Genomic DNA, 15389 nt, shown 5'->3' with positions numbered 1-15389 from the left:
CTGGGCCTTGGTGGGACAGAACCTGAGGGCACCTTTTGTCTACAAACTGGCCTGAGGGTACGGAAACGAAGTTCATAGGCTGGTTCCCCTGGAAGCCCCAGACTTTACCTTTCCTGCCCATCAGATCAAGGTGAGGGTGGCCCCAGTGACCTTGGAGGTGGGAAGAGTTGGGAATTGGGGTCAGGGCAGGCGGCACACCCAAGATCTGCCCCTGGAGGCCCGGAGCCGCAGGCCCGAAGGGATCTGGATTTCTTTATTAACAGACATGAGCACGACCCGTTACAGAAGTTTGTGCTTTCCAAAAAACAGTTACTGAACGTGAAAAAGGAACCCAAGCAAAGAGGGAGGAGTTGGGGAGGGGCCGTCCAAGCCCCGGGCCCCACTGACAGCCCTGACCTGATCCGCGCCTAGGGCCTCCAGCTTGGGACCTGCCCAGCAGGAGGGGGGCAGGAAAGGGCCTGGAAGCTGAGGGGCCCCAGCTGGGCCGACTTCCTTTGGGCCAGGCAGGGAGGGGTCAAGAGATGGGCGGGGAGGGGGTCCCAGGGAGCCAGAGCCCACGAGCCATTTATTGCCATGTTTTAAAATTCGTGCAAAATATCTGAAGCCCTGGACAGAGAATACAAAGTGATATTTTTCCAAGAAACATAAAACTAGGAAAAGAGGTGGGACATTTTCCCACCAGAGCTCCCCCGACGCCAGGCCCCAGGTAGGGTGAGGCCTCCACCCCGGCCAGCTTGAGTGAGCAGGGAGGACTAAGAGCTACAATCTGGACCGGGAGGGGACTGGGTAGAATTTGCAACAGCGTCTCAACTACCAACGGGAGGAAAACCAGTCAACTGTACAAGTCTCCTATCAACTTTAAAAAAAAGAGAAAAGCTGTAAAAGTCAGGCCCTGTGGGTAAGGAAGCGGCCAAGTCCCGGGCCAGGGCCGGAATCCGGAGTGGGTGCCAGGCGGAGCTGCTGCGAGTGCAGGCGCGGCGGGCCGTCTGGCCAGAGGCCGGCACAGGTGGGCGGCCTTGGCAGGGGCAGCCTGAGGGCGGGCGCCACCGCTAATCACCACCCTCGAAGCCCTCCTCCTCTTCTGGTACTGGGTCTGCATCCCAGCAGGTGATGTCGATTTCTGTGATATTGGGAAGGGAGGGGAGTTAAGGCCCGGCAGATCCACGGCTATGTCCCCCAACCCCTGGGAGCCATGGCTGTGTGTGTGCAAACACTTGAACCCAGCACCGCCAACCATTGTGTGCGTGGACGTGCGTATGTTCACACCGGAACCCAGCCCCCCTACCGGAATTCCTCCCATCTCCCACCCCAGTACTCACCTGGAGGTTTGTTGTAGAACACAGGTGGCGGGGCCTTTGCGCAGAGCTCTTCCGATTGGGCGAACTCCTCCTCCTGTGATTGGCTGAAGTACCCCTCACTGGCCTGCAGGAGGAAAGCTCCAGGTCACTGGGTCCCACCCAGGAGAACTAGGGCTGACCTACCAGGCCTGAGCTCGTTTCCCCAGCAACCAGTGATTCCATCAGTGGTTTCCAGGGAAACATATGCCTGCCTTGACAAAAAAGCAAAGCAGGCCCAAGGAGGAAGTACTGTATGGAGCTTCCCTCCAGTAATGTGGGTGACAGAGAAAGGGTGTACCCCCTGCTAGAAGCCCTCCCATCAACCCTTCCACCAGGCTGTCCCTGCCCCACCTGAGTCCCCTCCTTCTGGGTGGTCTCGCCATTGGTCAGCAGGTGGGGCTCTGGCTCTGGCTCCAGCTCTGGCTCCTGATCCAGCTCCTCTAGAGCCGAGGGCAGAGTTGGGACCTGGGGGGAAGCTAGGGGCTCCCCTTCTATTTCCTCCTCTGGGTCACAGAAGGTAGCTGGCGGCTCAGGCAGCTCATCAAAATTGAGAAGATTGGCACAGCCTTTGCCTGCCAGTGGCAGTGGCTCCTCAGCCCCCTCATCTAGCAGGGGGACCTCTGCCAGAGTGACCTCGGCACCCAAGGGAGGTGTGGGCACCCTAGGCTCAGCCTGGGCTGTGGAGGCCTCTTCCCCATTGCCAGGCCATAGGTCAATGAGGCTGGCCGTGGCGGGGGTGACAGTGTGGGCAACAGTGGTGTCAGCAGTGGCAGTATCGGTTTCAATGGCATCAGCGGCCGGGGCGTCAGCTGCGGCGGCGTTGGCCACGGCAGGTTCCAGAGGGGCAGCCACGACAGCCTGCTCTGGAGACGTGAACATCAAGTCCTCCGTGGGGCTGCGCTGCCCCGGGGGAGGCTCCGGTGCCTGTGGGGGCTCCTCCGTGGGGCCGGCCCAGGACTCAGGGGCTGCTGATCTGGCCTCTTGGCTGGTCTCTTCACTATCCAGGCTGGGCCCAGGCTCCTGGGTCTCTGTCAGAGCACACATGGAGGATAGGCATGTGGTCAGCATCCTGGGAAAGGACGCAGGCCTGGGGCAGCCACCCTACTCTACTCAGCCCACCCACTGAGGAGTCACCGGCTTCCAGAATTGAAGGCTTCCACTAAGAGCTCCACACAGAGCACCTTCCAGCACACCCCCTGGGCCCTGCAGCCCCCTTTATCTCCTCAGGTCTTCAATCTGCTCGGCAGCGCCAGGAGGAAGGCCGATCCCCACTGCAGGGAGAACCGCTGAGGTCGAGAGACAGCAGGTTGGACCGCCACACCAGGGCTCCTCCCGGCCACAGCCACCGCAAGACACTCTGGGTGGTGGCGGAGGGCTCAGATCCCTGAGTTGTCACCATGGCCCCATGGGGGTGCCACCCCAGGGACTGGTGGGAGCCCCAGGGCAGCTAGGGTGTAGCCCCTCACTCACCTTGAGGGGGTGGCGGTGGCAGTGGCGGAGGCTGCGAGGATGTGACCTCATCCAGAGCCCGCTCAATCTGTTCGGCAATAGGGGTAGAAGCCGTGCTGGAGTCCGATGGGCTCCGGGTGGGGATGGGGGTAGGGGCCATCCTCCGGTGGCTGTCCAGGTGGCTGCCTGTGAAACAAAGCCCCAGGCTGGTCAGGGAGGGCCAGGGAGCCAGGTGGGACCAGGACTGTCCACATTGGGGTCTGGCCAGCACCTCCTGTGTGGAGTCTGGGTGGGGGCTGGGAGCCCCCCAAGGCCCCTCAGGGGCCAGACCACAGCTCCAGATCCTATAAGCCAGGCCCCTTGGGGCCAGAGTCCCTTCAGGGCCAAGGGAAAGAGGCAGGTAGTACCTGCTCTGGGGACAAACACCAGAGATCAGCAGTCAGGCTAGGGGAGTGAGGGTGGGGGCACTGCTGGGAAGCGGGGCCCTCCTTACCCCTCCCACTGAAGCCTGGGGCTGCTACCTACATGGGAGGGAGGAAGAGAGGTTTGGGGTGCGGTGACAGGTGATATAGGGAAAGGGAGTCCGTGGAGGGGAGGAGGAGGAAGAGGAGGAGGAGGAAGGCCCACTGTCCGATGCCTTTATGAAAGGGCAGTACGGACGACCTGCCGAGAGAGACAGACAGAGAGAGACAGAGGACAAGAGAGGGTCAGTCTCCCCCACCCCCGCCCCAAGGCCTCACCCACCCCCAGAGCTGGCCCTAGAAGTCCAAAGTGCCTTCAGCTAGGGCACACAATCAGCCATACTAGGCCACAGCCTCAAGCCATCAGATGACTCCCCCCAGCGCCAGGCACACACAGCAATGAGCCTGCCACACCAAGCCAGCCTCTAAGCATCACGGGACAGTGGGCCCCACCCCTGGAACCCCAGCACAGGGCCAAGCACACAGCAGGGGCAAACACGCAGAGCAGCGGATGGAGTGGAAGGGTGCTTTGTGGAGGGAGGTGGAAGCTGCGCTGGGCGCTGGTTCCAGGCTGCTTAAACTCAGGCCTAGGGTCAGAGCCTGCCCCACATGCACCCGCAGCCCTTTAGGCAAGACCTAGTTCAACCCCAGTGGGGCAGCTCCCTGCAGCCAGGGGGGTGCCTCAGCCCATGCCAGAACTGCCCAGACGACCTCCAGCACTGCCCACTGCTCAGCCGAGGCCAACACCGACCCCGGCCTGAGCCCCTCTCGGTCCTGCCACCGTGGAACCGGTGGGTGAAAGCACACTCAGTGAATGGCCTTGCCTTCTCCAAGGGGTCCTTGGGCAAGGCTTCCCTTCCAAGAAAGAGTCGCAGAGAGGCTCAGGCCCCAAACCTGAGAAGTTGGGGTCAGGTGGGGGTGGGACCTGGGACTACCTGGCCGGTGGTTGAAGGGTGAGGGTGCATCGCAGCTGCCTGCAGAGGCCGATGCAACTCGTTCCTGCTGCTTGAAGAATTCCCGCGGGTTGTCAGGCCGCTGGGCAATAATGGCCGCTGCCTCCTAGGGGCACGGAGGAAGGGTGAGGGCAGGCCCAGAGGAGGCGAGCCCCACTCACCTCACCCGCCCTCTTCCCAGCTCTCACCTCTACCTCCGATTCAGACTTCTTCATCTGGATTTCTTCCTCCTCATCCCGCTGGTCACCCTGGAAACCAAATGGACAGTGTCCTGGGCACCCCACTCCCCCTGAGCTGTTGGCTGCCTTACAGGCCCCACGTTTTCTCCACAACCTGGCAGGAAGGGGCCTCGTGGTGGCATCTCTGCCTCCTGCACTAGCCGGTCACGTAGCTCCTTCTTTCCACCTGCAAAGCCCTGGGCCACCTCATCTCCAGCTCAGACACGCCCCTGCGTACCTCGCTCAACTCCTCCTGCTCCTTCATCCCCAGATCTGACCAGGCATCCAGGACCATTCAGGAGCCTTCCCTGCTTTGTACCCAAGTGCTCTTGGGCCTCCTACTCCAGCACCCAGTCAACCACACCCCCCATCACTGCTGCCCTGATCCTGGCATCATGACCAAGGGCTTCTCACTAGCCACCTGTCCCTCGCTCTCCTCTCGTACAAGATCTTTCCAAAATCCACATCAGACCAGGATCTTTTCTAGCTCAACATCACCAGTATAGTGAGTACTTGCTCAGTACGGCCCACAGACAGCTTTTGTTTTGCCAGTATGGTATTTTAAAAACATATTAGTTGCTACCATTTAAAAATCAGGAGTTTCATACCAAAATCAGGATCTCCCAATTTCTCTTCTAATGCCAGAAGTCCTGGCCACAGTGGACACACCCCAAAGCAACTATTGGCCAGAGCTGTGCTGCAGGAACCCTGACCCCAGGCACATGCTGTCCCGCTCACTGCAGTCCCCATCATTCCCTATTGCACTGTACCAGCTAACTACACTGCAGTTTTGAGGCTGCTACCCCAGCAGTAAATGTAGATGGGGCCCCTTGTTTGTCTCATGTCCCCTTTCTCCTTGTCTGATCTAGCCTGTCACCTCTCTAACACCCGCCTCCTGCCCTGACTCACCCACACACCCTGTAGCATGATGTGGTCACAGTTCCTGGAACAGGCACGCCATTTCCCCCCTCCATGCCTTCGCACAGGAGCTCAAGCTCTCCTGCCCCAAATTCCCATCTCCCATGCCAGGTCCAGCTCTTCCCGCTTCCAGCCTCAGTGTGAACACTGCCTCCTGGGGAAGAGGTCCCTAACCTATTTGGGTCTCCACGAGGTGGTCCAGGCACACACTGCAGAGTACACTGTATCTTAACTTCCTTTTTCTGGGATCCTTGTCCCATCCTCCATGTGTGACAAGGACCGAGCAGTCAGATCTGTGTCTCAGTGGCCAGAGGCATGTGGTGGCACATGTCAGTGGAATGTGCTTGCTCAACTGAATTCACGACAGCCAAGCTTCTGGATCAGTGCAGCTCCTGCCGCGAGTGTGGCAAATGGGGCACGAGGGGCTGAGGCCAAGGGGGGGAAGAAGCTGCAGGTAAGGTGGGGGGGAGTCGCAGGGCTTCTTTGTTTTGCACCCGTAACCTAAAACTTAAGCTTTTCTCTCAGGATAATTTAAGACAGTGACCCTTCCAGGTACCTGTCTCAAGAGTTGTCCCTCCAACTACAGCTTTGAGTCTTCCAGAACGAGATCTCAAGTCCTCCTCCTACCTAGCTCTCTCCTTCCAATCAAATTTCCCTTGCTCCTCAGCCCACTGGGCTCCAGTCAGGCCCCTTGCCTTCCCATAAATTATATCCCACCAGCCTCTGCTGGTATTCCAGCCCTGCCTGGGGGACCTCACTGGATTCCTCTGCCTCATTCAGAAAAAGGACTGGAGGCAAGCTCACCACAAAACCTGAACTACCAACAAAGAGCAAAACATTGAAACAAATTAGGGCTACAGGGTGGAAAGTGAGATCAGTACACTAATCAGAGAGTCAAAAGCTCTGCTGTGCCCTAGCATTTTCAGATACATGAGAGCTCCCTGGTAGCCCAGGCAAAATGGGAACTCAGACAAGGCAGGCAATTCTTCACATAGAAAAGAAAGCAGAACAACAGCTTAAGCAACAGGAAAGCATTTTATGGTTCTAAATTCCAAAGTTCTCACATGGGACCTTCTTAAGAGGGCCTGAAGTTGTAGGGTACCACACTGACCTGCTAGAACATCCATTGTCACTGTCATATGAGCCACACTTGAAGGGCTGGATGAGACTAATAATGGCACGAGACTTTAAGACTTTGCCTGAAACTCTGACAACTGCTGAAGAGTGATCACTTCAGGGAGTCACCACACTAGTTTATCAGGCTTTGTGTGTGTGTGTGTGTGAAAATTTCTGTCAAAATAAGCTTTTTCAAAGTGGACTCGCTTTGAATGGATAAACAAAATGTGGGCATACATACAATGGAATATTATTAGCCTTAAAAAGGAAAACATTCTGAGGTGCCTGGGTGGCTCAGTTGGTTAAGCTCTGCCTTCAGTTCGGGTCATGATCCTGGGGTCCTGGGATTGAGTCCCACATCAGGATCCCTGCTCAGTGGAGAGCCTGCTTCTCCCTCTGTCTGCTGCTTCCCCTGCTTGTGTGCACTCTCTTTCTCTCAAATGAATAAATAAAATCTTTAAAAAAAAAAAAAAAAAAAGGAGGACATTCTGTCATGTGGATGAACCTTAAAAACACTGTACTAAGTGATAACGTGGTCACAAAAGGAAAAAAGATCACGATTCCATTCAAATGAGGTACTTAAGAGTAATCAAATTCACAGAAAGCAGAAAGGCAGCTGCCAGGGGCCTGGGGGAGGGGAGAATGAGGATGGAGTGTTTAATGTGGACAGAGTTTCAATATGCGAAGATTGAAAAAAAAATCTGGAAATAAACAGTGATGACGGTTGTACAAAGTGAATTTGTTGGGAACCTTAACGCCACTGAACCGTACACTTAAAAATGGTCAAGAAGGCACATTTTACGGACATTTTGGCACGATTTAAAATAAACTTGCTTTATCAGTTACTTTTATGAAAAGTCTTGCCCCCCTAATGAACACTTAAAGTTGGAGCTCACTATCCACTCACCGTCCCCACCACCAGGGCTGGTGTGACTGTAGGGAACTGTGACAGCCACTTCCAGCCAGGGGCTGCAGGGCTGTCTGGCCTCCGCCCTCCCAGCCTCCTGTCTGGTTCCTCATGGCACAACTGGCCAGCACAGCCCCAGCCAGATAACTGGCCGCCTCCCAGTCGGAACTCTACCATGCTCCCACCTGAATGACCTCAGCTCTGGAATACAAAATTCCATTCAAAGCATGAAGACTCAACTCCAGTGTGACTTTGTTGGCCATGCCAAGGTGTGGAGGCCAGACAGCACCCTTCGAACGACACCCACGTGTGCACAGATGCTCCCAAGGCTGGCCCGAACTCAGTCATGTGGCTCTGCAGCACAACTGCAGTGGGACTCGGGCCTCCAGCCCCCCAAGTGCAGTAAGTGTGTCTACTTCATCCCAAGCCTCTTAGGCTCCAAGGGGGGTGGGGCTGGTCAGTGAGGGTCTGGGTCAGGGTAGATTTTCTCTATCAGTCTACAGAATAAGCTTCTTCAAGGAGGTCTCTTTCCATAGCCAGGGACTAGAGACCTCCATGGTCAGGTGACTGGCCTGATACTCTAGGACACTCTGTGCCCATGCAGAAGTACTCTGAACACCCAGAACTGTCCCCAAGCCACTGATAACCATGCCTCCGAGACCTCCTGCCAAGGCCCAAGCACACAGGGACCGTTCTCACTTTTCACCAGAAGATGGGGAGCCCTGGCCAGAAACTTACAAAGATTGACTGCTCCTTCAACCGCCGCTTGGCCTCCTCGGCTTCTAAAGTCTGCTGTTTCCTCCTGGAATGATAAGCCGGCATGCACACCTTAGGGTGGGTCCGCACGAGGCCTGGCACAGGTGGCGTAAGGTGGGGCAGGGCCAACCTGTGCTCCTCGATCTGCTGTTCCCGCTCTCGGTAGCGCCGTTCCCGCTCCTCCTGCTCCTGCCGTTCCTGCTCCATCCGCTCTTGCTCAAACCTGAGTCTCTCATCCAGGGCCTTCTTCCGCTCCTCCTCCTTCCTCAGCTCTTCCTCCTTCTGCAACCCCCCATACCAAGGCAGTGCAGGCCCTGAGCTGGGGCCCGCCCCCACCCCTCCAACCCACCCTGACCTAGGACCGGAAGGTTCTGGGAACTACGCCTTATGGGCTAAGCCAAAACGACTCCCTCTTTCAGCTGGGGTAGCGCACAAGGTGGGACACATGAGCAAGGGACTTGGGGACAGAGGCCAGATCTGTGCCTTGGGGTGGGATCAGGAGGGGCAGCTCAGCCTGAAAGCTGGGGCCAGGGTCCACACCTTGGCCTGCTCCCAGAACTGCTCACGGTTAATCCGCTTCATTTCCACAGCTGCATCAGTTTTCTGATAGGTAGTGCCCTGCAGAGTCAAACAGCTTGGCATGAGTGAGGAAAACGGGCTGAGTGCTCTGGGAGCTCCCCTTCACAAAAGGGTGAAGATGAACAGGCACAGAGGAGGCAGGGGAAGCCCTGGTAGGGCTGGCCTGCCCCAGGCACACACTGACCACCGGCTCGGCGTTCTCATCCTCACGCAGCCGCAGCCGGTGCAGCACAGGGCTAGAGAGCCGCGCCAGCCCGTTGGAGAGCCGTTGCCCGATGGCACCCGCATCTATGTCTTCCACACTGCTGGCATTCACAATCACATCGACACCCTGCAGCAGGAAGGTGTATTCAGGTAGCATGGCTCTATCCCGTGACCCCCCACCAGCAGAAAGACGCTGCCCTGGGGGTCTGGCCCCGCCTCCACAAGTCCTAGCCCCACTCGCACCTGGAAGAACTCAGCCACCTTAGCCACATGGCTGGCACAAGCGCATTTTCGGGCATCAGGCACATCTTCACCAACCTGCAAAGTACCCAACAAAGAGGGAGTTGGGAAAAAAACAAGAGGGGGCACCAGCCTGAGAGCCTGGGTTGTCTTCCCCAGGGACTAGTGGGGCTCTCTCTGGTGGCGTCAGTAGGTGAAGTAGGGAGAGGGGCAAGTGTCCTGGGGCCTTCCCTCCCCTCCCCAGCCCACAGCTGCATACCCAGTTGATGAGCACGTATTTGGGCAGAGCAGCCTGGGAATCCTTGACGCTGCAGAAGCCGTACATCACCTTCTGGTTCTCAAAGTGGCCGGAAAGCTCCTGCAGACCCCCATCTGGGGGAATAAGGAGGGTATCAAGCCAGACTCCCCATCTCCTGAACCCTTGCCCTGCAAAGGGCCTAGAACCTGAAGGAAAGACTCCTCTCATGGGCTCTGCAAGCACACCCAGAGATGTGGAGGTCCCACAGCTCTGTGCTGCTGTGAGACAAGGACAACAGGCAGCAGCAAGCTTTGTCTGAATCCCCCAGGGCCCGATTTAGGACCAAGGAAGTGTTTGTTCTTCACACACCCCATGTCTCACTTTTCGCACATCATCACCTCTCACACAGTGCTATGCCCAGTAAGGTAAAATAAAACTCTTGGGCTCTGGAGAAAGCGGATGTGATCTGGGCCATCCTTGCCAGGCCCCTTCCCTCCTAGCTATGTAACTTTGGACAAGTCACTCTCCTTTCTGAAGCTCAGTCTTCTCATAATCAAAGAACAAGCATGGCTCCCTCCCTCCCTACCCTGGGGATCTTTGGGGTGGCTGGAGGAAGGACACAGGCAGACAAGTGTGGGTCTGCTGGCTGCAGGCAGGGAGATGGCCCAGAGCCAGGAGGGTGGGAAAGAAAACAACCGGAGGAGGGGGCGGAGAGGAAGGCAGAGGAATGGCTGGAATTCTTACCTCCTGATGCTGCGAGCTTGAGGTCATCTGAGCCATCCTCATATGTGTACAGGGCCCTGGGGAGAGGGAGGGATGGCTCAGAGTACTGACAGGGCCCAGGCCGCCAATTTGGGCGGGGATGGCTCCGGAGAGGAGGAGGGACCCAGAGGAGGCAGGACAGGAGTAGGGGTTCTGGTCTAGCGCTGCCATGTCATCATGATAGCAGGGCTAGGCCCCAGTTCTGGCTGAAGCCCCATGGGGGGGCAGCCTGGGTCTTTGTAGAGGGAGGCAAGAGTCAGGTGGAGAATAGGCAAGGGGGCAGAAATCACTGCCTGGTTGCTGGCTTTGAGGGAGCCCATGTGTCCCATTCTCAGAGCTCGGGCCCTGGCAGCCTACAACCCAGTGAGCGGGTGTGAGATGGAGACTCCAAGGCGACGGTTCCTTGGTTACCGTTCCCTGGCTACCAGGATCCTCAGCCCCCATTGGCCAGCGCGGGGAACCTACCTGGCGTGTTCTCAGTACCCACGACCCCTCCCCCCAAGGCAAGGAAGGGGGAGGAGAACCTGGTGCTCTCTTTGCTGGGCATCCCTTGGTAACCATGACAACTTGGCAATTGGCAAATGACGGGCCCACCCTAGCCACATTCTCCTGAACACAAAGGACCCTGGGGACATGCCCTTGGCCTCAACCTCTGCCTCTCAGAAATGGGGATGAGGTCACCGCAGTCACTCTCTTCACTCTTGCCCAGCCTCAGACCCCCGGGTGGGAATGTTCTCCTGGCCTCCCAGTCCCAGGCCTCTGCCAGAGCTCAGGAGGCCTTGGCCTCCTGGGAATGCTGGCCTTTCCTTCTACCTTAGTTTCACCAGAAAGCTGACCCTAGGAGCCTTCCTCCTTCCTCTTCCTCCCTAGCTTTTTCTGCCCTGGCTCCCCGCCACCCCCCAGCGGCACTGGCAAAGCACCCACTTCATGGAAGGGAAGGCAGAGACGTCTCCTCCTGGGAACCCAGTGGAGCAAGGGTGAGGGGCCTTGTCCCAGAGGCTCAGGAGGTATCAAGCCCCTTCCACATGCTTTCCTTTTCTACTTCCAGAACAGGCAGAGGAGGGTGGGGGTTAGAAGGAGAGACAGGGTGATGGAGAAGAGAATGGGAGGGAGAACCTGGGAGAGGGGGACGAAGAAAGAGAAGGGAAAGGAATGAAGTGAAGGGATGAAGAGAAAAATGAAAGAGGGAGGAGGGGACGGGGGTGGAGAAGGAGGAGAAGGAGGAGGAGGGAGGAGAGAGGGAGGAGGAAAGGAAAGGAGGGCCTGGCTCAGTTTCATATGAGGTCAGCACAAGTCATTGTCAGGGCCAAATGATCCCCAGCCCCCACCCCACCCCCCTTCTCCGGGAGCCCTCCCTCTGGAAAGGGACACAGGTGGGCTGTGGGGCTGGGAAGCTCCTGGTCCAACTGTTGCCTGGGCCCCAACCCTGGCAGCTGCCTCCCAGCACAGCTGTCCCACCACCTGTCTGGCTATCCTAACAACCACTGGGAACAAAGGGCCCTCAGAGAAGCAGGGGTCTGCCCCTCTCCATGCCACAGACCAGAAACAGAGGCAGAACTCAAAGACCCTGGTTGCCAGACAGTGCTCTAGGTAGCACACCCCCGTGGGACAACTCGTCAGCCTCTCTGAGGGCCAGGAACACCAGCCCTGCCAAGGACCCCTTGCACGCTCAACCCTTGCCTACCCACCTCTGGCCAACTTTTTCTGCTAACTGTTACAGTCCTTGCTTGGCAGAAACAATACCTAAGTTCAAAGCCTTTAGCAGACCTTCAAATCCTGACCTCTGCCCCTGCCCGCCTTTCCAACCAGACCTCCAGATCCATACTAAACACTTGGGATTGCTGCATGGTTCCCTAATCACAAACACAAGTGGACAAGTTTCCCACCAGAGAGCCTCTGGCTATGTGGTTCCCTCCAGAGAAGGGCCAGACCTACTTCTCTACCTCAGGGCGCCCCCCCCACCCCCTGCTGAAATCCTTCAGGCACCCAGTACCAGCTCCCAAGGAAGTCCTGCCCTAAGCTGCCCCTCCTTAGAACACCCACCATACCCCAGCATGGATGGCAAGAAGCCTCTGAGCCCATCGCAGATCTCATTAGATCTGAGCTTCCAAACAGATCAGAGGCAGCCCAGGCCTGAATGAGTAGGAACTGGTGAAACCACAAGGTATCAGGATGGGGGGCCCAGGAATCTACATGTCTCTTTAGCTTCAACCCCTCGAGATAGACAATGCCTCTAACCGTAAGCTGTGTGAAGCAGAGATAGCTGATTCAGACAGTTGACACCTCTCACTCACTGGGTCCCGGGGCCAGCATAAGACAGCCCCCGTAAATATCCACGATACTGACACCAACTCGCAGAAGAAACTGCGCAGGCCAGGGACACTGAGCGAGGGTGAGGTGGGGCTGGAATGTAGCCACTGCATTCAGGGAGATCCTGCATTCAGCTGAGGTGGGGGGACCAAAGGCAGGTGAACCCCTCAGGACAATTCTACTCTCAGCATGTTGGAGTTGGAAGTGCCCTGGGGGTCCCAGATAGGGCAGAGTCCTATCCCTGCTTTCTCTTTTCAAGAGGTCCAGAGAGGAGGAGACCCTTGTGTGTGGTCAACACAGTGAGTAGTTGGAGCAACAGTCCATTTCAAAGCCTCTGCCACCTAGAAGTGAGCTCCCCCTAGGAGGCAAGGTACAGGAGGGCAGTGCCCATGCCCCTGACCAAGATAGCAACTGTACCCAAGATGCTCTCCTCTGGTCTCTGAGTGTAGGGTCTGCCCCTGCATCTTAAGACTCCACTGTACCCCTGGCTCTGTACTGGGCACTGGGAGTACTCATGCCCCACTCTGCAGGATGGGACACTCACACCCTTTTTACAAAATGCTATCCAGGCCCTCGGGATTGACCAAATGTGTGCATGTGCAAGGGTGTGTGTGTGTGTGTGTGTCCCACACACAACCCAGATGGGGGGGTGACGCATGCCAGTGATGAATAACTTGCTTTGGCCACATGGATGCTGCTAGGAGGTAGGAGCCCAGGCTCCAGCTAAGTAGGAGATGGCCCAGCAGTGGCTGTGTGTCCCTGCACTGGGCTGCCAGAGGTTAGAGGGAAATGGGGTGATGGTAGACAGTAACCACCAGACCAGAGGGCGAGAGAGGGGTGTTAAGGCAAGCTGTGCCTCTCTGCAGGCAAGGCCCCTACCCCAAGCCTAGCTCCTCCACCAGGCCAAGCTGGCCACTTGCCCTGAACTCCTCCCATGATCTCAGCCCCCTTGGGGCAGGGCTGGGACAATGGGTGGGCCGCCTGCCGGCTTAGCCTGTGCTGGCCTCTCCTGTGACTGACCCGCAGGACATGAGAGCTTGTCTCCCGCGTCCATCCCTCCAGGCCTGGCTGTCCGCCAGTGCTGCAGTACCTTGGCATGGACGCCTGGCCATCTTGCCCCGCCTCCAGCCCCCAGGTCAGTGTCCCTACCTAACTGCCCTCCTGGGATAAGGGTGAAGCCAGCCCCAGTGAGGTCCCTCAGACCTATCCTCACTCTGTGCCTCAGTTTCCCGCCTCCCAAGAGAAGATCAGTCCTCGAGAAGAGAACGGGCACCTGTCCCAGGACAGAGTATTTTGGGAGAAGAGGATTACTGAATGGGGCAGTGTGGGACCCCTTTGCTTCCACCCACCTTCGGAACTCCAGCCCAAGAGCAGGTGGTCCAATGGCTCCCACAGCTCTGGGGAAGGGGGAGAGGGTAGCTCAGCTTTTCCCCCACCAGGTTGCTGAGAGCCTCTGGCCACTGGGCCACGAGGCTTAGGGGCTCAATGGATCTACTCACTCTCTCATGCCTCTTTCGGGGCTCCCTCCACACTTGTGTGCCTGAGAGCTCTCCTTCAGGGACCCCAGTTGGCCACCTAGCCAGGCAGTTCAGTCCCTGTGGTATCTCTCAGCCCTGCTGTCTAGTCCCCGCAATCCCCTTCGGGGTCGGGGAGAGGAGGACTCATCTCTGCCTCCTCCGCGACCCCTGAGGAGAACAGGAGTCGCTTGGTGGTTGCTATGTGGAAATGAACGTCTTTCCATCACACCCCAACTCGGAGAGGCCCCCCAGTGGGCGGGGCGCCCCGGCCCCCAGCCCGCTCGGCTCCTCCCCCGCCCTAGCTTTCCTTTGTGCTGTGGCCGGGCCGGGCTGGGCCAGGCAGGCTGCGCTGGCTCCGCTGGCTTGGTCCCCGCCTCGTCCCCTCCCGGTCCTCGCCCGCTCGAAGGTGGCGAAGGTGCCCTTGGCCGCCCCGTGCACACCTGTCCCCCGGGCCCAGGGCGGGAGGGCAGAGGGCGGGGGATGGGCTTCCGCAGGGTCATGCGGCCCCGGGCCACACATCTGGAACCTGCATCTCTCCGGCCGGCGTCCGGCCACCGCTCCCACCGCGCAACTGGGACCGCCTGTGGGCGCTCGGGGCCCGGCAGTGCCCCGCCTGGCCCGGCCCGGCCCCTCCCCCGGCGCGCACAAAGGCAGCCCCTCCCTGGCCCTCCCGGGCCGCTGCACCATTTCGGGGTCTCCCCCTCCCTTCTTGGCTGCAGGGCGGCGGAGCCGGGTGGAAACAAAGGCGCGGCGGCGGCGGCGCGGGGACAAAGGGGCCGGGGGGCGGGGGCGGGGGGCTCACCAGTCGGCCGCGCTCTCCTCCCGAATCACCTCCTCGTACGCCGCCAGCAGCTCCAGGCGGTGGCCGCTGAAGCTGACGCCGGCCATGCTGCTGGCCGGACCGAGGCCGAACGGACAGACGCACAGACGGACGGACGTCCAGTGGAGGAGGGAAGGAAAGAAGGAGTCGCCGCCGCCGCCGCCTCGAAGCCTCTGCAGCGATGCGAGCGGAGCGAGCCAGCGGCCGGGGGAGGGGAGCCGGCCGGCGGGGGGCGGGGGGCGCAGGCTCCGCCCGGCTCGCTCCCTCCGCGCGCTCGGTCCTAGCGCCGCCCTTGCCCGGCCCAGGGGGAGGGCCGCCCCCCCTTCCCGGCCTGCCCCGGGGCGCCCCCACGCCCCTCACCCACCGCCCCTGCGCGCCGCGCCTCGCAGCGGATCTGCCTTTCCGCTCCCCAGGCGCGTCTCACCCACGTCCCAAACCCTCGCCTACCGTGTTCCCGACGTGGGCGCTCACCCTCTTCCCCAGCCCCATACCCCGCGGCGACCCCACCTCACCATGATTCCTGTCTGCAGCCACTACCCGGGCCCAGCGTCACCCCTCTTCCTTTCCAGCTGCTGATCCCAGTCCCAAATCCACTTCATTCCAA

The 15389-nt window shown here is 58.8% G+C and overlaps 1 protein-coding gene across 2 annotated transcripts; it reads right to left on the bottom strand.

The window, feature by feature from the left end:
- Positions 1-233: 233 nt before the first annotated feature.
- Positions 234-15087, bottom strand: DBN1 (drebrin 1). Of its 2 annotated transcripts, XM_082724857.1 has the most exons (15): positions 14768-15062; positions 10121-10176; positions 9398-9510; positions 9142-9216; positions 8879-9025; positions 8656-8733; positions 8246-8397; positions 8098-8161; positions 4389-4448; positions 4183-4306; positions 3312-3449; positions 2808-2972; positions 1689-2365; positions 1320-1422; positions 234-1120 (listed from the first exon to the last, which is right to left on the bottom strand). In XM_082724857.1, exons 1-15 carry the CDS (start codon positions 14851-14853, stop codon positions 1050-1052), a joined length of 2109 nt encoding a protein of 702 aa, XP_082580983.1. In that variant the 5' UTR covers positions 14854-15062; the 3' UTR covers positions 234-1049. The 2 variants fall into 2 exon arrangements, with proteins under 2 accessions (XP_082580983.1, XP_082580982.1); XM_082724856.1 differs by lacking the exon at positions 3312-3449 and having other exon boundaries at positions 14768-15087.
- Between the last annotated feature and the right edge of the window lie 302 nt (positions 15088-15389).

Source organism: Mustela nivalis, assembly GCF_964662115.1.
Source record: "Mustela nivalis genome assembly, chromosome: 3".
Classification (NCBI taxonomy): domain Eukaryota; kingdom Metazoa; phylum Chordata; class Mammalia; order Carnivora; family Mustelidae; genus Mustela; species Mustela nivalis.
Note: the sequence above shows the minus strand (reverse complement) of the source record. Positions and strands in the feature narration are given on the sequence as shown.

Coding starts and splice junctions, on each gene's coding strand:
- DBN1 (XM_082724857.1), bottom strand. CDS start 14,853: ATGGCCGGCGTCAGCTTCAGCGGCCACCGCCTGGAGCTGCTGGCGGCG. Junction 9,217..9,397: donor AATACGTGCTCATCAACTGG/GTATGCAGCTGT, acceptor GGTACTTTGCAG/GTTGGTGAAGATGTGCCTGA. Junction 3,450..4,182: donor ACCCTTCAACCACCGGCCAG/GTAGTCCCAGGT, acceptor CTCTCTCGGCAG/GTCGTCCGTACTGCCCTTTC.